Raw genomic sequence first — 24,405 nt, 5'->3', positions numbered from 1 at the left:
ATGGGTTTTGGGGAGGAGGACAAAAGAGGTAAAGTGCCATTTGTGCCGCATCATATCCAAGGTACCTACTAGCGACGTGATTTGACGGTTGGAGTTGACTTTCATCACCTGGCTGAGGTCATCACGTTTGTCAGTTTCTCCACTGTAAAGTTGCTTCCCACCGGCCCCCGCCCCCGCCCCGCCACCCCAGCGCTTTCCATAAAACACTCTTGGAAAGGGAGGCATTATGTGCAACTCGCACTTTCAAAATGGGGAGTTATAGTTCCCCTCCTCAAGGACTGAGCTATCTAGATACAGCATTTGGAATTCTGCATGGGAGATTTATCTTTTCTACCTGTTTGTTCAGTTATTTTTATCAGTATGGACTCATAGATATTTATTTCATACTTTTTGTTACAGTCCAATATTACCTTATTTATTTTGTCACTCAAATCTTTCCAGCTTTGGCCATTGGGAACTCTTTCAGTGAGCTCCTACCGCCACCATTTGTGTGTGTGTGTGGTGTGTGTGTAGTGTGTGTGGTGTGTGTATGTAGTGTATGTGTGTGGTGTGTGTGTGTAGTACGTGTATTGTGTGTATGGTGTGTGTGTAGTGTGTGTGGTGTGTGTGGTGCATGTGGTATGCGTGTGGTGTGTGTAGTGTGTGTGTAGAGTGTGTGTGTGGCATGTGTGTGTAGTGTGTGTGGTGTGTGTAGTGTGTGTGTAGTGTGTGTAGAGTGTATGTGGCATGTGTGTGTAGTGTGTGTGTGGTGTGTGGTGTGTGTGTGTGTGTAGCATTTCTTTACTTTCTGGCACTATCAGATGCTCTGGGCTCATCTTGTAGTGTTTCCTGCCCAAGTCCTATAAACAGCAATTTCTTCAAGGAGCCTTGGATCCTTTTATTGGAGAATGGTATTAGAAACCAAGATTTCAGTGCTACGTGTGCTTGTTGCTATGGAGTATCATTGCTTCTAGGCCCTCTCGCTTGACAGTAAGGAAATATATGTGTGTATACTAGCCCGTGTGTGTGTGTGTGTGTGTGTATTATATATATATATATAACTTTCTGTATGTAATCATCTGCGTCTATATTAAGCTAAACATGAGTTCATTCTGGTATCTCCAATTCTAATCTGTTGCCACATGGATCATTCTAGCCTCCTCCTCAGGGGTCATTTTTATCAGAAGCAATGTTGCTTAGTAACATAGCAGACATATGTTTATCTGTTTCCAGGAAACAGAGCTTCCAAAGGTCAAATTCTCATGCAAAAGAGGAAAAGGTTTTGTTAACCCTTTACTTACATTCATCAGTGAGGCTCTCCACTGCTCTGAGGATAAAGAACAAACTACTTGGCCTGTAAGGCTCTGCAGTGACCTGGCCTGCTAAGCCCAGGCTTGTCTCCTACCAGGTTCCTTATTGGGCCCTCCATGACAACCATACGGGTCTCCTTCAGCTCTCATACTCATCACACACTTCCTTCTACCCCAAGGTATTTGCCTATGCTAGGCGCTCTGCTGGACTTCTCTTTCCTCCCCTCTTTATCTGGTTGCCTTCTACTCATCCTTCTAATCTCAGCTCAATCCACACTTTTACAGGAAGCCATTCCTATCCCCAAGACTAGGTTGGCACCCTTGTTTGAGGCTTGCACTCTATACTTTTATTTGGTAGCATTTACTATAACTGCAATGTTACATTTACTTATCCTTTTCTCCTATTAGAATACAAGCTTCCTGAGTGTAGGGATGGAGTCTACCTAGCTAACTAGTATATAATATTTGCCCATTTTCTCTGTTCTTTATTCAGTGAGCACTTATCCAGAGCTTCCTAGGTGTTAGCCCCTTTTCTAGTGTCTAGGGATACTGCAGGGAGGGAAACAGGCAAAAACCCTCTTCTTCTGGCACTTGTTTTTTAGTGGAGGTGGCAATAAGCAAACAGAAACTAATGTCAGTTGGTAAGTGCTATAGAGAAAAATTCAGAGTGAGGGAGTAAAGAGTGCTGGGGCACTGCTATTTTTGAAAGGATGGCCTGGAATGGCGTCTCTGAGAAGGTGGCATTTGAGCAAAGACTTGAAGGAAGTGAGGGTAGGGGGTGAGTGCGGGAAATATCAGAAAGAAGAACGTCCCAGGCAGAAGGAACAGCCAGCGCAAAGGCTGAGGTAGGACAGCGCATGACTGAGGGAAGGAACAGTGAGTGCTTTAAAGGAGGTATCTCATCCCATTCCCGTAACACTTCCTACATCCGTTTCACAGAGGAGGAAACCGAGCTCCAGGAGGGCAGTCCTTTACACCAGGGCACCCAGCTGTTGGGATGGAGCTGGGATTTGAACAGGAGTGTGGTGCCAGGGCTAGCATCCCTTTGAAGTCTCTAACAACGGGCCAGGCCTCTGCAAGGCTGGGAGGAAATGGAGGCCTTCCCAGCCCTGGTGGACCTGCCTAGGGCTAGGCTATGCTGGCCTTGAAGGCACTGGCATCCATCATCCAGGGTGACTTCCAGTCTCCTGGTTGGGGAGGGCTGCACAGAACTTTGGAGGAGGGCAGGTCAGGCTCCGCTCATGAGGTGGCCGAGGAGCAGGACATGGTACACTCATTCACCTGTCCTTCCACATGGCCAACTTCTGCTGGCCTTCCCAGAGCCCTCGAAGCCTGCACATTCACAATCCTCACGGACAGAAGTGGATACAGGCTCAGAGGCCAGAGGTACTACCCGAGACCACACGATTCAGCTGGTCACCGTGTCTTCCCGGAACCTGCATGATTCAGACCAAAGCTGTCTCTGGGGTTGGCGTGTGTTCCCCAAAGAGGAAACGTCTCCATGAATTTGGTACTCTAGGCACTTCACTGGACTCATCTTAACCCCGGCCCTGTAGAGGAAAGAAGTGAAAGTCACCCCTTTTCACAGCCTGTTCACCCACACCCACCTAAGTCTTCTAGGCGATCAGACATGGGTCTCGTTCTCCAGGAGCTGCCAATCCGATGGAGGAGGCTGACCCTTAAACAAAATCACGACCGTCAGAGACAAGAGCAAACAGTGCAGGCAAAAGGAGAGCCCAGATGGAGGGGCCCGTGGGGTAAGTGGGTGTGTGCCCAGGGAGGGGTTCCAGGAGAAGAGGCCCCACAGCTGGGCCTTGGAGGGTGAGGGTGTGTTTGGCCATTGGCAATGCCCCCAAGAGAACACCCCTCTTGGGCGGAGCACTCCACTGTCCCACGGAGAAAAAATTGCAGAGAAAAGGGGGAGGGGGATCGTCAGATTCTTTCTTGCAGCCTCTTCAGGTGGCGCCCTTGAGCCACGGAGCCGCAAGCGCCTGAGGAGACCGTCCCGACCTAAGGACCTCAGAGAGGACCCGGGGTCCTGCCTGGGGGCTGCGTGTGGGGTGGGGGGTGGGGGGAAGGGGAAGTGGAAGAGTGGGGGTGAGGAGTGGGGAGGCACCTGGGCTTGGCGCAATAGGGGCTCTCCGGTGGTGTGGAGGGGCAGGCGGCGGGGGAGGGGTCTTCTTCAGCACCCCCCCCGCCCGCCCCGCCCCTACGCCCGTGGACCGCGGGCTCCAAGCCCCAGTTCCCTAAGCCCAGGCGCCGGCGATCCAGATCTGCCTGGAGGGGAGGGGAGGACGATGGATCGGGGCCCCCGCACCCTCACCCCAGCCCATCACCCGCCTTCCTGTCCCTCTCCTTGCTAACTCTCCGGGCGCCCTCGCCGGCCGCGGGCGGAGCTCCCTCCGCGGCGCTCGGCGAGCCCCGGCCCCCGCCCCTTCTCCTGTCCCTCTGTCCCCGGATCCCCCCCCGCCTCCCCAGCGGCCGCCACCGCCGCCGTACAGCTCCGCGCGGCGCGAGCAGGTACGTGCGCCTCGGCAGTGGCTCCGGGCCGGGCAGGGAAGGGGGCGGGAGACCGGGAGGGCGAGGCGGTGGCGGCCAGGCCCGCGCCCTCCGGGCTGCGCCGCAGGAGAGACCCCCCGCAGGCGTACGCCGGCTGCAGGAAGGCGGACGGGCACCAGAGAGGACGCACCCTCGCCCGCCGGCGGCCGGGCGCCCTTCGCCCCAGCGTGGTGAGGCGGGGAGGGAGGCCCGGCACAGGTACGCACGCGGAGAGGGGACTGCTGGGGGCGGCAGGAGGCCGAGGGCCGGGGGCGGGGAGTGGCGGCGAAGGACAGCTAGCCTGACCTCGCGGCCCGCCGAAGGACATGCGACCAGGGGACCCGGCCTCCCCGGGCCTCCGCCTGGTCCGATTCGGCCTGCCGGGTCCCGCGTCTGTGGTCAAGGGCAGGAGCGGGGGGTGTGGACTGCGGGCCGGCAGGAGCGGGCGCGGTGGGCAGCCGGCGTGCTGGGGCTTTCTGCGCGCAACTTTGGGTACAACAGCGTGGACCTGCGTGTGCGTATCTGCACGCCCCAAGGCTTTGTGTACAACTCGTGCGTGTGTCTATCGACTGGGTTTTGTGAAGCTTCATCCACAGCCGCTGTGCGTCCCTCTCTCCGGGTGTCAGTGCGCGCGGTGGGTGGGGTATTGGGCCCCTGCGGGTCTTGGTGGATCTGCCTTGGGTCTTACTCCCTGGGGCACTTAAGTGTGTGTGTGTGTGTACGCGCGCGTGCGTGTGAAGGGGTACTCGTGTGGCCCGAAGATCCGAGGGTCACACTACGTGACTTCTGGGTGTCTGTGGGTACTGCTGTGGGAACAGCTGCTGGGGGAGTGAGTGTGGAACTGGAGTGTTCCTTTCAGGACCTGTCTGCAGATGAAATTAGTAACTGGTGGCGTCGTGGGGTGTGAATGGTGGGCAGGAGCAGCTATGTCAGTCGGTGTGTTTCTGCTTATGTTAGGGTAATTGGGCACGGCCTTTGTGTAACTGGTGAATATCTCTGAACCTGTGCATGAAAGAGAGATGTCCTAACTCTGGGTGAGAGGAATCCTCGTTTTTCTCTGCCCTCTCACTGTGGCATCCTGAGAAAAAAGTTTTGGGTTCCTGCAGCATGAAGGAGAGCTCTGCTCCCAGAATTTGGGAGCTCCAGATTTCTTCCAGGGTGTGGAGGCATCAATATATCAGTCTGGGAAAGGGGTTCCTGGGCCACTCCGGGAGCTGAGTTGGGTGGAAGGTGCTGAGGGTGTGGGTGGGACCACTTCTGAGCACCCATGTGGCACCCACTGCTGGTCCCTGTTTGTGGCTGGGCACTCAGGAAAATGTTTTTGGTGCTAAGAGTAAAAAGCCAACCAACAAACACATCTCTTTTTTCTGTCTATTCACTGGAAAGTAAAAGCAGTCTGGGCGCAGGCTGGGGACCCAGATGGAATTCCAACTTCTGCCTGCTCTCAAGGTGCTCACGGTTGCTGAGAAACAGCTGGATAAAACGAAGAGTCTATGAGTGAGGGATGCAGAGCCAGGGAAGGCTGGTGGAGTGATGCCACCAGCACAGGGGTATGAGTTTGCAGGTTCGTACATGATAATAATTCTTAGGGAATCTGCATTCAACTCCTGTTCTCCACCCTCCCATACATGCCATGGGATCTTGGCCATGTTTTATGAAATAGACAGTAATTCCGGATCGTGGGGCTGGTGAGGGTGATATGAGATACTCCTGCATGAAGTGTCGGGTACATGGCTCAACAGCTAGTAGGTGCTTGGTAAACATTTACTAAATTGAGACTCTGGAAAGAGAGACGTAGTGATAGAAATGGGCTGTAAAGGGAAAAGAGCTTTGTACTCACATGAAAGGCCCTATATGTGCTAAGAGGAGGTGTCTGATGCTAGTCCATATTGACAAGAAGGTCAGAAAGATTGAAAAACATGTCTTCCTGCACTGAGGCTCTTTGGGTTTCATTCATTCATTCATTCCATTCATCCTCACTTCATTTGCTCATATTTACACACACACACACACACACACACACACATACAGAGAGAAACACACACAGAGAGAGAGAGAGAACGAACCACAGTGCACTGGAGAATAAACTCCGGCATGAGAATGCAGAGAATCGTGTGTGTGTGCATGTATGTGTGCGTAGACACACCGGAGCATGTAAGCCACTCTGCACCTGGTGGTCTCTGTAGCCCATGACTTGTGCGCCTAGGGCTCTGAGTGTACGTGCCCTCAGGCCATCAGTGTATACAAGGAATGATGCAGTTCTGCTGTGGATTAGGAATGACACATACCAGGCAGGGAAGGGGGCTGAGGTGGGACCTGTCGGGGAGAGGCTAGATCTGCCTAAGAGCCCCGATTGCCAACTCCAGGTGAGTGTTACAAGGGAACGGGGGCCTAAGGTGGCCAGATTCTTTCATTTTGCAGGAGAAGCCAGGAATCCAACATTTAAAATGTAAAATCTAAAATCTTTTGCTTTTTATACATTTGCAACTAATTCACCAAAAACAAATGAACAGGCCAGGAACAAAACAAAGCAAAACTTCTATCAGCCAAATATGGTCCCCGGGCTGTAAGTCAGTATCCTTCAGCGGGAATGCACATGTGCTGTCTGTGTCTGGGTGGGTTTGTGCTCAGGTTCTTGGGTGGGGTAACTCCTCTTGCAGCACAGAGAGTGTCCCTCTTCTCGCCTCTCTCTCCCGGTTCCCCTCCTGTGGTTCTAGCCCAGGTCCCCACCCTTCTGTTTACATAAAGGCATTTGGCTTTGACCCAGTCATGGCTCTCCAGTCTGCCCCTTCCTCTTGGCCCTTTTAGCCATGCCATCCCCAACCTGCTGGCTTCCTTGCTGGACCCCCATCCTCCACTTTGCCCCCTCCCATCTCATCAGTCCTCCTTTCTTCTGAAGCCGAAGCACTTCCTGCTCCAGCTCCTCAGCTCTGCATGGCTCTCGGGCTCCTTGGCCTGGCTTTCAGAGTCCTCTGTGAGCCGGCCCCAGCTGGCCTCTGAGGCAGTCTGTTCCCCTTTCCAGAATGCCCTCATCACCTTCCATTGCTGGGAAGTATCCAATTCATCTTCTGAGATCTGGCTCAAATGCCACCAACTCCCAGAAACTTCCCTTCCTCTTTGTTCCCACAACAACTTCTGCATTTCTACCCCTCCCCCACCCCTCCGTCATCCTTCCCTCATACAACAAGGTCCATGGATTGCACTGGCCAGGGTCTTGCATGCACTATTTTATGAAATCCTCACAACAACCTTATGAGGGAGGCATTTTATTCATTACCATTTTATAGATAAGAAGAAGACCGAATCTGGAGAGGTCACATCACTTGCCCAAGCTCAAGTGGTGAAGCTGGGATTTGAGCCTGATATTCACACTATCTACATTCCGTCCAGTATAATAGGAACTCATCGCTAACTTTGAGCACTTAGTGTTCTGAGTACTTCGTGTAGGTTATCTCAATCCTACTCCAGCTTTGCGAACTAGAGGGTAGTAGTAGTAGTATTTTACAGGTGGGGAAACTGAAGCCAGACAGGATTAGTGAATTGCCCACAGCCATACCCCAGCTGGTGGTAGAGTGGGATCTGGGCTTGGATCACACTGTTCTGTCATCGTCTTATTCCCCGTCTTCCCCTCTGTCTGGCAGACATCCCCAAGTGGGAATTGTGCCTGACTCACCTTCATGTGCTTGGGGACTGGTATGATGCCCTCCACAACAGGGAGAGGTTGCTACATTCAACTGACTTTCTTTTTTCTCTTCCAGCTGCCAAGGGGCCAAGGGATGAGCTGGGACCCTCCTTCCCAATGGCATCTCCCCCTGGTCTGGAACTGAAGACACTGAGCAATGGTCCCCAAGCCCCAAGGAGATCAGCTCCCCTGGGCCCAGTAGCCCCAACCAGGGAGGGTGTGGAGAATGCCTGCTTCTCCTCAGAGGAGCATGAGACCCATTTCCAGAACCCTGGGAACACGAGACTGAGCAGCTCACCCAGTCCCCCTGGGGGTGTCTCCTCACTGCCCCGATCCCAGCGGGATGATCTGTCCCTTCATTCAGAGGAGGGGCCAGCCCTGGAGCCCGTGAGCCGCCCGGTGGATTATGGCTTTGTTTCCGCCCTCGTTTTCCTGGTGAGTGGGATTCTTCTGGTGGTGACAGCATACGCCATCCCCCGTGAGGCTCGAGTCAATCCGGACACAGTGACAGCGCGGGAGATGGAACGACTAGAGATGTACTACGCCCGCCTAGGCTCCCACCTGGACAAGTGCATCATCGCAGGCCTCGGGCTGCTCACGGTGGGCGGCATGCTCTTGTCAGTGCTGCTCATGGTCTCCCTGTGCAAGGGCGAGCTGTACCGCCGGAGGACCTTCGTCCCCGGCAAGGGCTCCAGGAAGACCTATGGCTCCATTAACCTGCGCATGAGACAGCTCAATGGGGATGGGGGCCAGGCCCTGGTGGAGAATGAAGCTGTCCAGGTCTCAGAGACTAGCCACACCCTCCAGAGGTCTTAAGAACTAGCCCACCTTATCTGGCTGCTTTAGCTCCAGTGCTACAAGGTCCACCCCCCGCTCCCGCCCACCTGACCCCTGCCAAGGCCTGGGGTTTCAAACTGAGCTCACATAGGGCCTTGTGGAAGAAGTACTGGGTGCTGGAGGGAGAGCTCGGGGCCCAGCCCATGCCCCACGCGGGCAAGCAGCCCACTGATCTGTTTTGTAGCTGAGGTTTTGCATACGGTTTTGTTTGGAGGATGGCTTCTGCTGCTAAAAATACAAAAGTTTGGAAACCGCTGCTCTTGGAGGATGAGGTTTCTTGGCATTTCTCAAGATTGGGAGCTGTTTGAAAGGTTGCCCATCCTCTTCCCTCATGCCTTGGGGAGTGAGGGACCTCTTCTGTCCTTATTGGCTGAGTGAGGGTGTTGATTGGCCGTGGAGGGGTCCCTTTCAGCCCTGATCATCTAAGGTAGGAGGTGGCTTCATGATGAGGGGAGAAGTCAGTACCAGAGTGACCCCCAGTACCCCCACTGACTAAACTGTGATCCTACCCTCACCAGGCCTCAGTTGCCCTGCCTTCAAGTGAGGGGGTTGGACTGGATGACCCCTCAGGTCCCTCTAGTTCTTCCCTGGGAATGGGAACCCAGTCTCTATCTCCAGTCACCCCTCCAGGGCAGGAAGGCATCCACCAGGCACTAACCATTCTCCCTGCCATTTTCTGGCCTGACCTCAGGGACCACCACAGCCAGCAGCTCTCATGGTCTCAGGGAAGAGCTCCCTGGTGGGGTTGGTTCAGTTCAAAGTTTGCTACAGCCTGGTTTTGGTCTTGGGGTCTAATTTCCTGCAGTGACACATTTTTACAAAGCCAAGTGCACAATATTACCCAGTTCTCTGGGCAAGAAGGATCTTTTACACAGGAAAGGGTGAGGGCTTTATTGTATTTCTGTGGGCATGATGCAGGCCTTGATCACCTTCTCCTCCATAGTATGTATCTTGCTCCTGACCTTATTTGCACAGCAGGAAAAAAAAATTTTTATGCTGAATTTGTAACCTTAGTCTCCCCCATATAGTAGTAAAGTGAAGCCACAGTTTATTTGGGGGAGAAATCAGGCACATTTGGGTGGCCTGGACACGCTGGCCACATTGCCATTGGTTTTTTTCTTACGAAATGTTTCTAGGTTCCTGCAGACTTTCTTTAAACTCTTGATAAGGAAAGGAAGTAGGCCCTGGGGCAAGGAGATACAGGTGTTTGAGGACTGTGGGGAGGCATCCTTCAGTCTGAATGGTCCCAGAGTGCTTCGAGAGCACATGCCTTCTAAGCCACTGGTGTAGAGACCCTACAGGAGCCATTTTAGTGAATCCCCTGCCCAATGTAGGTCCTACTTACTCCATCTCAGTTGGCCACATGGGCCGAGGATCCTGTTTCTTGGGGGTGGGAGGGTGGGGGGGCATGCGGTCTGTAGTGTAGAGAAGCCCTGATTAGCTGTAACTTGAGCCTTCAGTCCAGTGAGTTGAACATCTGGGGAGTGTAATATCACAGCTTCTATGACAGATCAAATATCTGCTCCTACTGGTAAGTTTTACCAAGAGCAGAGAGCTAGAGGAAGGCTGGAAAGGACAAGGGTTGTTTAGCTTGGCTTCCCAGGTTTTTGTTGTGGTATTGAAGGGGTATGGTTTGGAAAGAGCAAAGCTCCAAGATGGTAAAAGATTCACAAGTCCTAGGCTTCCACTGTTGTGTCGCTTTCTCCCAGGCTCCAAGTAGGCACAGCCACAGAACGTGGCATGAGCTGTTCTAAGTAAACTACAGAGGATTGGACATCCCAAATCATGGGCTAAGGCTTTTCAATCCATAATGATAATAAAAAAAATATCAACCAAGTCATATGGATTACTGTGATGGTGGCAGACTCATTTGGATACTAAACCTGTTGAGTGAATGCATCTGGGACCATCAGTTCATATCAGTTTAAATGCAATGAGTTTATTTAGGGGAGAAATCGGGCATATTTCGGTGGCCTGGACATGCTGGCCGCACTGCCATTTGTTTTTTTCTTATGAAATGTTTGATGTTAATCATCAAACAGATTTAGGGGCTAAATCTGTTTGATGATTAAATCCCAGGAATCTCAGGTTTTTCTAAGCCAGAGAAGCCTGCTTTGCATTCTAATGTTGAAAGTCCTTTAGAAAATGTGTATAATGGACTGAGGCATTATTACCTTGTCAGTGAATTAAGAAAACTTAAGAGATGACAAAAGCATTTCCCCATGATTACAGCTGAGATCTGCCAGCTGATGGATCAGAAACAGGTTTAAGAAGGAGGTGATTAGGAACACGGAGTAGGATGCTGAGAACTTTCTTTGCAGGCATTCCAGGGGCCTCTGTGGCTACTGGAATGTGCCTCTCCTCCAGGAACTGCCTCTCCCACCTAACCTGCTCCTAGGGCCCCAAACCTTGCTTTTCCTGGTGCATCAGAACAGATACCGATTTTGGAGTTGGTAAGACTAAAGTTGGAATCCAGGCTCTGCCACTTACTGGCTGCGTGACCTTGGGCAAGTTACTCCACCTCTCCGAGTCGGGATTTCTCTATCTGTGAAGTGGGATTAATGAAAGCTCTGCCTCAGGGTGGTGGTGCAGATTACAGATAAAATGGAGAACTGCATAGTATGAGGTCCAGTGATGCTCTCCTTCCCCACCTCAACTGGGGATAGCTGGATTAGGCCTTAAACGCTGTGTCAACCCTTCTGCCTTTCTTCTATCACACCTCACATCCCAGATCAGCGCATCTTGTGAGCTCCACTTTCAGAATCTGATTGCTGTCCACCCTCGGCTGCCACCGCCAGTCCAGGGTTGCTCACTGGTGTTCTGGCTTTCTCTCTTACCCGCTTCTCCTCCCCTCCTCCCCGCCCCATCACCAGGTTCATGCTCCACTCAGCAGCCAGAGGAAGGCCAGAGGCTGGTCAGGTCAGGCCACTCCTCTGCTCAAAACTCTCCTATGGCTCCCTCTCCAGGCAAAAGCCAAAATCCTCACCACAACCAGTGGCAGATGTATAGCAAGACTGGCAAAGCTCACACGTCCGGGCCTCTCACTAGCACAAGCCTCTTCCAAGGCCCTGAATTGGTTTATCTATCTTGAGGATGCCTCACTGGACTGCATAAGCTTCAGGTACCCCCAAACCAGGGTTCATCCCTCACAGTGGCCTACAAGGCACTAAGCAATTGGGACCCTGTGCTTCTCTGACCTCATCTCTCACCCCTTACCCCTTGCTCACTCACCCCAGCCACACTTGCCTCTTGGCCATTCCTCAACCTTACTGGGCACGCTCACATCCAAGGGACTTCAGACGGGCTGTTTCTTCTGCCTGGAAGGTACTTCCCCTCAGTATCTGCAAGGCCCACTCCCTCACCTCCTTAGGGGCTTTATTCAAATATCTTCTCCTCAGTGAAGCCTTTGCTGAGCACCATATTTAAATTCGTACCCCACCCCACCTCATTCCCTTTTCTCCTTCGCTGCCTTATTTTTCTCTGATCACTAATCATGACCCAGCAGGCTGAGCCTTGTACTTGTCTTTCCTACCCACGACCTCTCCTGCTGGATTGCAAGCTCCATGAAAGCCGGAATTTTGGTCTAACTGGTTCTTGCTGTACTCCCAGTGTTAGAGACATGTTTGGCACATAGTAGGTGCTCATTGTTGAATGAATGGATGAATAAATGTAACAAAAGCTTCTTATACCTGCCAGTGCTGCAGAGCCATATGCAGGACCCAGGAGGCCCGTGGTTCCTTCCCAGACTCCTGGAGCCCTCTCTAGGGGTGAGGATCAGTTGTGCAAAGGATCACATGCCTCAAAAGTGCTCATTTTGTCACTGGGCCCTGCAGCTGGGAACTTGGGAATCCATTTGCCTTCCTCTCCCTGGGCCTTGGTAGGGCTTTATGTGGAAGGGTTAGAGGGGTGTCCCTCAGAAGACCCTTCTCCCCCAACCTTGTTGGGACATACCCAGGTTCCAGCTAAACCTGGGAGACATTTGCTGGGTGTTTAGGGGCCTGTGAGATAAACCAACCGGATTCTTCCCATCCAAGGACCTTGAGTGCCCAGGCCTGGCCCTTTGGAACCCCAGTATCCATGATCACATCTACTCACTTACCTCAGGCATCTCCCAGCCCAAAATGCCAGCTGCCTGAGATTCCACCATTTTTGCTCCCTTCCTTGAGAATAAGCATTAATTTCCCTGGGATTCTCTTTAAAATGTCCTCACCGAATGGACATGTCTATACATACACATGTGCATATGTGCATGAGCACACACATGCGCATGCACGTACACACACACACACACACACACACACACACACACACACAGAGCTTTCTCTTGTCTGACCGAGCCCAGAGGCCAAGGACACCTATCTTGTAAAGCAGCTTCAAGCCAGGACATCCTCTGGATGATTGACGACATTTGCTGTTTCTCCACCAGCCATAGGCCTTGCAGCTCCCAGAATGCCAACCTCACAGCAACAATCAAGTTTCTCCTCCCCAGGCGAGGCTGGTTTCTCTGTATTTTTCCTGCTTCCCCCGCCCTTAGCAGGACGGGGAGAGATGTCCAGAAGCATTTCTGTCCTGGCATTTCTGGAGGGGACTGTGTGATCCTGGGCTGGGAACCAGGAGAGCTAGGTCCTGTTGGTCACCCCTTCTCTCTGTGGGCCTTTGGGCAAATTACTCCATCTCTCTGGTCTACCAGAGGAAAATTGGAAACCTTCCCACTCTGCCTTCTCTGAAAGCTGGGGGATCAGATAACACAAGCAGAGGACTTTCCAAAGTTGAGAGCTTGGTACTCTGTGTCTGGAGAGCTTTGAAGGGGCAGGAGTAGGGGGGAAGGGAGGCATTATTAAGAAGCCACAGTAGGTGGGGTTCTGTGTCAGGTTCTGTCAGGAGGCACTCACAAACTCAGGGAGGCCTTCCATCTGGGCCTGCTGGTCTCTCCTGGAGAATGGACTCCTTTTGATGTTCCCCAGGAGGTACACTTCAGCTAGAGAAAGAGAAACTTGCTGAGATCTGGGCTGGAGTGGTAGGGAGCTTCTTGTCAGGGGAGGTATGTTAGCATCTACTGGTCAAGTGTTGGCTATCTTAGGGATGGAGCACAGTGGAGATGGGTAGGATTTAGCCAAGAGACTCCCCAAGCTTCCAAACCCCCTGCTTTGAGGGGAGCCGATGTCCCAATGGCCAGATCCTGGCTAAAGACAGTAACAACCCTGGCCCTGTGGTATTTTCTTGTCCTTGGCCCAAAAACCCTCTTCGCCACATTATTTCTCTTCTAGATCAAGCTGTTCCATGAGCAGATGGACAGGACCAGGACACCTAAATGGTGCAGAGGGTTGCAGGATGACCATCTTCCTCCTCCCAGAGGGCCAAGTGATTCTGAGCTTTCTCCCTACTCAAATCTCAGAGAGCTTGTCAGAGGCAGGATCCCTTACAGAGGAGGTCCACTGAGGATGATGGTCCATCAAATGAGAGTGTAAGTCAGATTAGAGTCTTGACTGCCTGGATGCTTGGTTGTTGTTTAATGCCTCTTAGCCTGTTTCCTCATCTGTAAAAGGGTAGTGCTAATAACAGTGCCTTCCCCATAAGGCTGTGGTGAGCAGAAAATAACATGATACCTGTAAAGCACTTAGCACGGTGCCTGGCACCCCATAATTGCTTGATGTCAGCTATTTGTGTTGGTTCGTTCGTTCATTCATTCACACACAATCTGCATTCCTCCCTGAGCTAGGCTCTGTAGGGTACACACAGACCCTGCCCTTGAGTTGGTCACAGGCTGTCTGGGGAAACAGGACAGTGTGATTGCTGCTGTGATGAGCATGCACAGTGGGCTGTGTGTGTGAAGGAGAGATCTGATTGAACTGGGGTCAGAAAGGGTCACCCTTCGTCCAGGAAAGAAGGGTGTGTCTAATGGGAATTTTAAACAATGAGGCAGTATCCAGTGTGAAGAGAGAGTAGAGAGAAGGAAAGGCACTCAGGGCAGAGGAACAGCATGAGCAGAGGCTCAGAGGCCTACACAGCCTGGCGTGCACTGCAGTGGTGGTGGGGGTAAGGGGGGTTGGTGGTGGTGGGGAGGGGGGTGGCAGGGGGTGGGAGGGAGGTCTGCATTCTGGGCTGGAGTGTGGAGATGAGGCATACTGAAGGGCATGCCTCAGTGTTTCATCATCTATAGAATGGGGACAACCACAGTACTGAAATCACAGGGCCATTATGAAGAATCAGTTCTCAGAGACAGTGTATAGCATATGGAGAGAGGTCACTGTCAGCCATTATAATCGCTTGCAGATGTGTGTGGCAAGAAGAATCTTCTGATGTCATGCCCTTTAGGGGTGACACTGGCGCTGGGGAGGCCCGTCCATGGGACTGTGGGCTCCGGTACCCCCAGCCCTTCTCAGGGATCCCGCTGCAGCCAGAGGACATAACCTCAAGCTCCAGGTACTTCATCTCAACAACCTGTCCCTACTTGGACTCTGAGCCACCAAGGTCAAGGTGGCAGCTGCTGCTCTCCTGGGCTGAGGGGGAGGTTAGCAAGTGGAAGGAAAGCTGGCCCCAGGGGAGCAGGGAGGGCAGAGGAAGAAGGCGGCTTCCATGCCAACCTCTTCCCGGGTGGCTCAGTGTCTGGGCCAGTACTGACTTAGGGCCAAGGGCATTCAGCAAAGCCATTTCTCTCCCATCTCATCTTTCTTCCCTTCCTCCAATCTCTCCCTATTCCTCTATTTTTGATTCCTTTTCATGTCCGCATTTCATTTTAGTGAAGTCACTCATGGGGGTTAGGGGGGTTAGGCACCCACAGGAGAGTTGTTACTACTGCTGACTCTCCCCCTGAGAGTCCCCACCCTTTCTCATCAGATTAAAGCAGGGACCCAAGTGCAAATGCCTGCAGGGCTCGGCAGGTGACATTAACAAACTAAGCAGGTGGCTGTGGACAGCGGCAGGATTAAAGGGGAGGTCTGCTTCAACTCTGGCTGGCTGTTGCCCTGTGGTGGATGGGCTCAGGGTTACCAGAACTCCTGATTTTTCAAGAGCAGCTGGACTGCTGGACCTTTGTGTGGGTAAAAGAATGCTGAAAGGGATTATCCCGCTGCCTGAAAATGGTGGTTGAGGACAAGGGAGTGTCCAATGAGATGCCACTTGCTGGGACCAGACCTCCACACCCTTCCCCCTGCCCAGGACTTAATAAATCACTTAAGAAGGGGACTGATGCCTGCCTCCCAGCCGCAGGGCTGAGCTGCAGGGCCTGCGGACCACCTGAGTGTTACCCATCCAAGCACCCTTTATTCATTCTTTCAACAAAGATTTGAGCACTCTGTGCTAGGTTTTGGAGATACAGCACTGAACAGATGAAAAATGTAAGGAGAGTATTCTTGAGAGGGCTTGAAATGTTATCTTCTGGAGCTCAGGAGAGTTTGTGAACAGGGAGATGAGGTCTATTTCTGACCAGAGAATTCCTGAAGTGGGAAGCCCCTCGTGGGAACAGCCCATGCTGACTTGAAGGGATGGTGGTATTGGGGATCAGGGAGGAGGAGGGACAGTCCTACCTCCTCTCCAAGTGTCCCAAAGCCTTTGTAGGTAGGGGAAGGACCCCAGTGTTCCTGGGGCTCCAAGCACTGATGCAGGGAGGTGAGAGGAGGCTGAGCTGTGCGTGGCGCAAGTGACTGCAGCCCAGCATACTATGTCAAAGAGATGGGCTGTGAGCCTCTTAGATTGGACAGAGATCCCCACTCCTCTCTGAGGGTCCAGGACAAAGCACTCACCACCACTCCCAAATTATGCATGTAGTCTACTGAAAACCCCAGCATCAAACCAAACCAAACCAAACCAAACCAAACCCAAAAACCTAGTATGAATTAGAGTAAGATCACCTGTAGCTGGGCATAGTGGCTTGTGCCTGTAATCTCAGCTACTCCAGAGGGTGAGGTGGAAGGATCACATAAGGCCAGGAGTTCAAGACCAGCCTGGGCAACATAGCAAGACTCCATCTTGAGGATCACTTGAGGCCAGGAGTTTGAGGCTGCAGTGAGCTTTGACCATGCCACTGTACTCTAGCCTGGGCAACAGAGACTCTGTTTCTTAAAAAAACAAATAAACAAAAACCAAAATCCCCTCTCACCATCCTCATCATCATGGCCAGTGAAGAGACTTTACTTTTCTCCCTTCCTCCCCCTCACCCACCACACTGGAGGAGCAAGAGCTCAGAAGAAGCCAGAGACCACCTCTTGCAAGTTTGGGAGGTGGAAAGTTTAAGCTGGGCTGGACTGAGTTTGAAAATCAAAGTGCCCAGTTAGTTATTGGCTGGGCCCAAGATGTTGAGATACGAAGGGAGTAGTTGATAGAGGTCAGCTGAATAAAAAGAAAACACTTCATGTTTGTACACTGCAATGAACCAGTTACTTATTACACACATTAAGTCACCCTATTTTTAAACAATAGTGTTCTCTCTGTGCCAAGCCCTCATCTATGTTTTTACATGGACTAGATCATTTAAAGCTCATAAAAATCCTATAGAGGGGTCCTGTCACTACCTCCCTTTCACATATGAGGGTGCTCTGGCACAGCTACGCTAAGTGACTCGCCGAAGGTCACACTACTGGTAAAGAACAGAGTCAAAACTCAAATTTAATAGCTGCCATCATGCATCTTATCAAATTTAACATGCACGCCAGTCAGAGCACATTTGTGGGCAAACCTGGGCTATCAGCTGTCACTTTGATGCCCAAGGTTTACATGTAAATTGGGAAGCTCTGTGGGGGAGAGGAGGAGGGCAGGTTGGGGGAGCACTGAACTCAGTCCAGCCCATGGACCACTTAGTCATGGACTCTCACAGATAGGCAGGATCTTGGGGAGGTGGGTCCATCCTTATCTACATTTTACAGATGGGGAAAGCCAAACTTGTCCAAGGCCACCATGGCCAAGGGCCCCTGGGCCATCCCTCTCTTCATATGCTTCTCACTCAAATTTCTGTCCTGGGAACCAAGAAACCTTGAGGATGGAACTGCTCCCATACTTCCTTCTGAAGGAGAGGGAGTGGGCAGGGCTCTGTATTGGGTGGCAAGACACCTAGGTCCAGGCCCCCTCCTCTCAGGATGCCTGTCTGTCCCCAAGAGTGGGCCATCCTGGGTGAGGAAGCAGCAGACACTGACCTGAGCTGGCTCCAAAGGCCTCCTCCAGCGGCTTTAGGGAGGCTGGGTGCTGACCAGGGTGCTGAACCTGTATGGCACCTTCCTCTTAACACTCAGCCTAGCTGCGGGAACTGGGAGGGGGAAAGAAGGGGTCCCTCATATTTTTGTCACTCAGGGACCTCCATGACTGATTTGGACAGTGCTTACTGGAAACGCCCTGGACTTGGAGCCAGGATTTGTGGTCTGTGTGGCCTTGGGAAAGTCACTCAACAGCTGTGGACCTGCTTTTTCACCTGTCAATAGGGAAGACTAGCTGCCATCCTACTAAACTCAGAAGGCCGAGGTGAGCAGCACATGGGGCCAGGTGACAGAGCCCAGCAGAGAGCCCGAGCCCATTCCTGTGGCCCAGGGAAGCCTGTTAGGAGCTCCCCATCACACATGGGCTTCTTGAGCCTGTTTCTTCCTCTGTGGAATGGAGGTTGTGCAGGCGGTTTCAGATGCTCCTCCTAACCAGGTGCTCTGGGCACTGTGGCTGCAGGTGGAAGTACTCAGGAGCATGAGGCACGCTGTGCAAATAGGACTGCCTGAGGAGCCTTAAGACCATCCTGGGGATTATGAAGCATCACTCCTTTCTCACACACGTCCTGATGTGGTTTCCCAGCTTCTGGAATGGGTTTTGCCCAGGGACCCATGCACCTCACCTAGAGAGGATGTGAGGTCTGGGTACAGCAGTTCTACTGAAAAGAGCACTGACCTGGGTTCCAATCACGGTTCTGCCACCCCAGGGGGTAGGTGCAGCATCTCAACTAATGCCACTAGCTGTGTTTACCTTGGGGTTGTCAGGGGTACTACATGCGATGAGGAGAAGCCTAGCACGCTGTGTGTACCTGATAAATGCTTGTTTCCTGCACTGGGGGATATTCCAAGGTTCCTCTCTTGTCCTTGAGTCCCACCCTTATCTACCCATATGACTTCAGTAATAATTGCAGCAAGCACCCACCGAGCCCCAACTCTCTGTTAATAAGACACATTATTTGGTTGGATCTTGCAAGAATCCTGCAGGTAGGGGTGATGCTCATTTTGTGGATGAGGAAGGCCACACACTGACAAAGGGAGGGCTGTGAGTAACCACGCTTGACTGAGTCTGAGACTCCTGCTTGACCCTGAGCAAATTACTGGACCTTTCCAGTCCTTCCTTTTCTGGTACAGGAAATGGAGATAACACCTCATTATGGTTATGACTTGAAGATATAATGTATGCTATAAAGGTGCTGCATTTTTAAAGATAACATGAAACACATCTAAGTGACCCATGGGGGCAAAGGAATGGAGTGGATACTGGGGGTAAAATCAACGAAAACTTCGAATCAGAGTTCATGCATGCATTAATCATAACGTGCCGTTAACCAAGAGGACTGGCGGGCTCAATTCTTTGTACTCGATATTCACGTAAAGGAAGAAGACGTAGTGCATGTGAGCTTCTCTCACTTTAAGTTTACACAAATCTCATGGAGAACTTGTTGAAATGCAGATTCTCATTCAGTGTCTGGGGTGGGGCTTGAGATTCTGCATTTGTAACAGGTTCCCAGGTGATGCTGCTGTTGCTGGTGGTCTGAGTAACAAGGATGTAGGTCTTCCCCTCCCTTCTCAGTTCTCAAACTTGCATGATCATAGGACTCACAAAAGGAACTTGTCAAAAATGGATCTGAAGGCCGTTCCGTTGAGATCTAGATTGAGGCCCAGCATGTACTAATGTGTACTTAGAGCAAGCGTCTCAGGAGATGGTTAGGCTCAGGCATGCAAGGCTGCGGTACCCATTTATATCATGGTCCATGGCGTAGACAACACAGAAGATTGGCTCACTAGACCTCTGTCCCAGTGCGCCTTCCAGGAAAGGTGGGAAGAGGGAATAAAGACATTTCCCCAGTATTCCATGCCACTACCATTTGAGAGGCCATGTAGGTTCCAACAACCAGATGCATTCAATTGAGCCTTGAACTTGGATGAGCTAGCTGAGTGGTGTCCAGATGGCAGTGTGAAGGACATCTACTTTTTGGTGCAGATATAGGCAGCTGCTGTGTGGCTCTGGAGTTCCTAATCCCCAGATTGTAGCAATGATGATGTGATCCTGCTGCTCTCTGGACCATTACCTTTTTGGTTACAAAAGGTAAATTTCTGTTTACTGCAGCTGAATCTCAGGACTAATGCGTCAGCAGCATCCTCTGACTACCTTGTCCCTCTAAACCCACTGTGACTCTCACAACATCCACCTTAGGTGGCTCATCTGGAACGCAGCTGTTCAAACGGGCATCCAGTGTCCTCTATTGCACTGCACCATCAGCCTCAGGTTCCTCTAAGCAAGGGCTGGGCCTTCCACTTTGCACCTCCCATGGGCACTGCCACTTCTGAGGTGTTCAAACCTCCTGTCATTGTTGCTGGGTCTGTCCTCGGTCAGCTAGGCCTTGCCACCCCTCACTGCCTACCATCCTACCTGCCACCCTTGCCTTTTGACCCACCCTCCAGGACAGATTCAGGGCCAAGCACGGCTGCAGTGACTTGGTGCATGTGTCCTGGGGTTAATGCAGTGACGCATTAGTCCTGGGGTTCAGATGCAGTAAACAGAAATTTACCTTTTGTAACCAAAAAGGTTATGGTCCAGAGAGCAGCAGGATCACATGATCATTGCTACAATCTGGGGATTAGGAACTCCAGAGCCACACAGCAGCTGCCTGTATCTGTGCCTTGTGGTATCCCAAGGGCAATAAAGGGCTGGGGACTTGGATGTCTGTCCTTGAATATCTCCTTTGGTGCAAAAAGTCAATAGTGGTTTATACACATGCAAGTTTTATGACAGAAACAGCTGGGGATATACATGTGGGGAATCTTCCCTTGCCCTGGTGGTGCCTTATTGGAAATGTACAGAAGTAGACAAATTTAGGTGACAAAGAATACTAACTGCTCCATAGATTCTAATATTCCTCCTGTGAAGAGAGGCATGGATCATTAATAGAATGTTATTAACAACAGTAGAAAGTGAGGCCATAGGAGAAACTAGGTTCCAAAGAGTGAGGCTGCGTGGAACTTGCTACCTATTTTCTAACTACATGTCAACAACTACTGACCATCCAGCACAGGAACACCATCTCCACTGTGAGCACAATACATTCTTGGAGTTTCGGTCTCAAGAGACTCATGACTTCACAATGGAGGTTGACAGACACTTATGACTGAGGAGATGAATGCAGTAAGAAACACTGCTAACTCTAAGAATTGGGGAAGAGACAAGCCAAGGAAGAGGAGGTGTGATGTGGGGGCTGCTGGTACATCATAGAAATGGTCCGAAATGGTCTATGGCACTTCACCACCAAAAGACAATTTAGAACCAGATCTTTATTCTACTTGTAAATTCACTGGATAAACAAAGAAATTTCAAACCAAACCAAAGTGATGATGTGAATCTCATTAGACCTGAAAAGGTCATGAGAACTTTCTCTAGAGACAGAACCTGCCCTGTATCACATCCAGCCTAGAACCATCCCCAAAAGTCAAATCAACTCCTCTGCAGCTCACCAGCCATGTTCATCCCAAGGTGGTGATTATCAAAACCACAGACTGCTCCCCAAGGGGGACTGACTCTGGTCTCTGCCTTGCTTGGTGTAGGTCAAAATTCTTTTTTAAAAAATGGAAGAGAAGACCACAATGAGATGCTACTTCACACTAACTAGGATGGCCATAAGCATGAAAAATAACAAGAGTTGGTGAAGATGTGGGGAAACTGGAACCCTCATAAATTACCAGTGGAAATGTAAAATGGTACAGCTTCCGTGGAAAACAGTCTGGCAATTCCTCACAAAGTAGAATACAGAGCTACCATGTGAACCAGCAATTCCACTCCTTGGTATATACCCAGATGAACTGAAAACATCTGAAACTCAAACAACTGAAAACTCAAAAACTGGTACACAAATGTTCTTGGCTGCATTATTCATAATAGCCTTTTTGTAGAAACAACCCAACTGTCCATCAACTGATAAAAGGATAAGCAAAATGTGATATATCCATACCATGGATACATGCTACAGCATGACTGAATCTTGAAAACATCACATGAAATGAAAGAAGCCAGACACAAAAGGCCATAATACTGAGTGATTCCATTTATGAGAACTGCCCAGAAAAAAAAAAATCTAAATTTAGAGACAGATGTTAGTGGTTGCCTGGGGCTGGGAGCAAGGGAATGGGGAGTCATGCCAATGGGTGTGTGGTTTCTTTTTGAGGTGGTGAAAATGTTCAGGAATTAGAAATGGTGGTGGATGTGCAACACTGTGAACATACTAAATCCACTGAATTGTATACTTTAAACGGGTATGTAAATTATGGGTAGGTAAATTATATCTCAATAAAGCTGCTATTTAAAAAAGGAGGAACAAGTCACTTAGTGCTGATGTTTATTGTTAAGGCTCCAATCTTTTGGGTTCTACAAAATATACACCTGAAACACTCCAACTTGCTCCTTGATGATTACTCATGACTGGAAGGAGGGAAGTGGCCCAGATCAAAATAAGCACCATAAGCTTGACCAGTAAGTTCCTAAAGGCTCTATTCACTTCCTCCCATAGAACACCTAAGACAATGACTGTGTTTCTCAGTGTCCTTGATGCAAGGAAACTCACAAAAAAAAATGGCCAATTCTGCAGGTGAATCACAATTTTGTTTTCAGAAAACAGAATTTTGTATACGACTATCTTTTCAGACTTTGCTACTAGAAAATCTAAGTGGCAAATTTATTGTTTAAATTTTATCTTTTCCTCACATCAAGGTCCTAAAAGTTATCTACCTTCCCTGCTTCTATCCGATGGTCTCTATCATCCTTTAAATACTTCCTTTTATAATAAAGGATGTCTTTATTAGCAAACTGCTCTAAGTCCTTTTGGTTGCAAGAATGGTCCAATTCCAAAACAAAGACTAACACTCCTCCCATTTGCCAGCTCTCAAAGAAGGTTATGAGTAATGATTGAATCTGCACCTTTGCCTGATCTCTGGGTCTTTCTCCAAAGCAGAGATGTTCTAAAGGTTTCAAGGTGGTTGGCTTCCCTGACTCTGGGGTGTTTTACTAAATCACTGCTTGCCATGGGGACTGACAGAAATACCCAGGGAGCCACGCATGCTAGCCTCCCCACCCAGGCCCAGCTTCCATCTGAGACTGACCCTGGGCCTAGGCATCAGTTTAGTTTTCATCTACCTGTTCTCAGGCTAAGCAGATAGGCAATCTGAGGCTATAGAAAACAGCCTGGCAGATACCTCAGAAGAGCTACAGTAGCTTGCTTACCTACAGGTAAATAATAGGTCCTAATTTAGGGGAAGGAATCCAGGGAGCTGAGAAATGAAAGGATCCACATATGGTTGAAATGCTAGCTGCAGAGCAGAAGTGACTACTGCCTTGATCTCGTGCCTCTTAGCCTGGTGCTCTATCATGCTCTTTCCACTCCAGAACAGGGCTCATCACTGCCCGCGTCTGTCAGGCCTCGGGCTGAAAAGGATCCGGAGAACACCAAAGGTCAGGTGGGCCGGGACACAAGGTACAGGGCTCCCTGCTCCTCCCGAAGTTCAACACCACACTCAGAGGTAGCCCATGCTCCTGTGCTCTGTCTGGGCCCCATGGGGTCCAAAAACCACAGAGTTAGGCAAGAACCACACAAGGTTCAAGGGAAGTATGGCCTTGAACCACCATTCTTTTCCTCTGCCCCAGTTTATAGGGGTTACCAAACACAGAATGAGACATCAAAATGCTTTAGAGCAGGAAAGCCACCTCCAATTTCATAGGCTTGGCACAAGGCCCTAAGAGGAGAAGGAACTTGCTTAGGGTCATTCACTAAGTTAGTGGCAAAAATAAGATTAGCCTTCAGGTCTGCTCTGTTTTTTCCTTGGCTTTTTGACTACTGCTGCCCATGCATAGATGGACCTACAAAACTGGCCCAGACAGGAATAGCTGGAGGATTTTGCCTCATCAGAATGATGCAGTCTTTCCACAATGTTCCTGCCCTTGTGAAAGTCATTCTTGTGGCCTATGGGATTTCCAGTCACTCATTTCCATTCATGCAGCCAGAAGGGGACCCATCTTAGTGATGTCAGGAGCAATGGCAATTAATAAACGGAAGATGCCTGAGAAGCAAGAATGGGCCCTGGGCAGGAAAAAGAGTCATTCAGCCCTACAGAAACTCAAACTCTAAAGTCTCATAAATGGAAGCAGCTATGCATTAATGTAAAAAGGAAAGTGGGAAACCGGCAACATGAATTCTGTATTGATATTTGGTTCTTAATAATAACATCCAAAATGCGTTCTGTTCTTATAGCACTGCATCTGGTCGAGGATATATGTTGCTGAAGGTTGCCGGAGTCTCCCTTGGGAAGTGGAGAGGAGCTGGTGGTGAAAGGGGAGGAGCTGATGGTGAAAGAGACACACTGATTTCTCTTTGGGAGCTATCTGCAGCTAGGTGGAGAGCTGCAGCAGGTGTCTTGGCTCTGATAAGGGGTGGGGAGGCTATCCCAGCCGGTCTGCAAACACATGAGCAGAATCCCTTGCCCCCAGCCTGCAAGAACATGGTTGCTGATGGGGACAGCGGTGGCAGCTCCAGGAGAATGGAGGGAAGCCTGGGATGTTACATTCTTGAGGCCTTCACAGGTACATGTCATCGTAGCCCGGCGGGGGGAGATGGTCTGGGTTAGGTCTGGAATGGAAAGAGGGGCTGATGAGTTGGAGTGATGGCGAGACCAGGGGAACATGGGCAGACATGACCCTGCACTGAGGGAGCCTGCCCCTCAACATGATGTGGTGGTGTGAGGAATTTAAAAACATGCACTCAAGAGCCAGACAACCTGCGTTTGAATCCTGACTCCCCCGCTTGGTATAAGTTACCTCATCTTTCAGGGCCTCATTTTGTGCATCTATAAA

General features: G+C 50.6%; 2 protein-coding genes across 12 annotated transcripts in view; one reads left to right on the top strand and one right to left on the bottom strand.

Moving 5' to 3' along the window:
- Positions 1-1,211: 1,211 nt before the first annotated feature.
- Positions 1,212-8,602, top strand: TMEM74B (transmembrane protein 74B). Of its 9 annotated transcripts, XM_063702363.1 has the most exons (5): positions 1,229-1,258; positions 1,388-1,468; positions 2,938-3,046; positions 3,240-3,809; positions 7,586-8,602. In XM_063702363.1, exon 5 carries the CDS (start codon positions 7,627-7,629, stop codon positions 8,323-8,325), a length of 699 nt encoding a protein of 232 aa, XP_063558433.1. In that variant the 5' UTR covers positions 1,229-1,258; positions 1,388-1,468; positions 2,938-3,046; positions 3,240-3,809; positions 7,586-7,626; the 3' UTR covers positions 8,326-8,602. The 9 variants fall into 9 exon arrangements, with proteins under 9 accessions (XP_063558434.1, XP_063558433.1, XP_018872769.1 ...); XM_063702364.1 differs by lacking the exon at positions 1,388-1,468 and having other exon boundaries at positions 1,212-1,335; XM_019017224.3 differs by lacking the exon at positions 1,229-1,258 and having other exon boundaries at positions 1,283-1,468.
- A 12,993-nt stretch (positions 8,603-21,595) lies between these two features.
- The window catches only part of PSMF1 (proteasome inhibitor subunit 1), a 53,338-nt gene continuing 50,528 nt past the window's right edge, over positions 21,596-24,405 (bottom strand). For 2 of the 3 annotated variants that reach the window (XM_004061657.4, XM_063702362.1), the window contains one exon: positions 21,596-24,181. In XM_004061657.4, coding sequence (XP_004061705.1) covers positions 24,130-24,181 — 52 coding nt within the window. In that variant the 3' untranslated portion in view covers positions 21,596-24,129. The remainder of the gene's footprint in view (positions 24,182-24,405) is intronic. The other variant, XM_019017223.4, reaches the window with a different exon arrangement.

Source organism: Gorilla gorilla, chromosome 21 (assembly GCF_029281585.2).
Source record: "Gorilla gorilla gorilla isolate KB3781 chromosome 21, NHGRI_mGorGor1-v2.1_pri, whole genome shotgun sequence".
Taxonomy (NCBI): Eukaryota; Metazoa; Chordata; class Mammalia; order Primates; family Hominidae; genus Gorilla; species Gorilla gorilla.
Note: the sequence above shows the minus strand (reverse complement) of the source record. Positions and strands in the feature narration are given on the sequence as shown.

Coding starts and splice junctions, on each gene's coding strand:
- TMEM74B (XM_055372391.2), top strand. CDS start 5,361: ATGCCACCAGCACAGGGGTATGAGTTTGCAG. Junction 5,392..7,585: donor ACAGGGGTATGAGTTTGCAG/GTTCGTACATGA, acceptor TTTCTCTTCCAG/CTGCCAAGGGGCCAAGGGAT.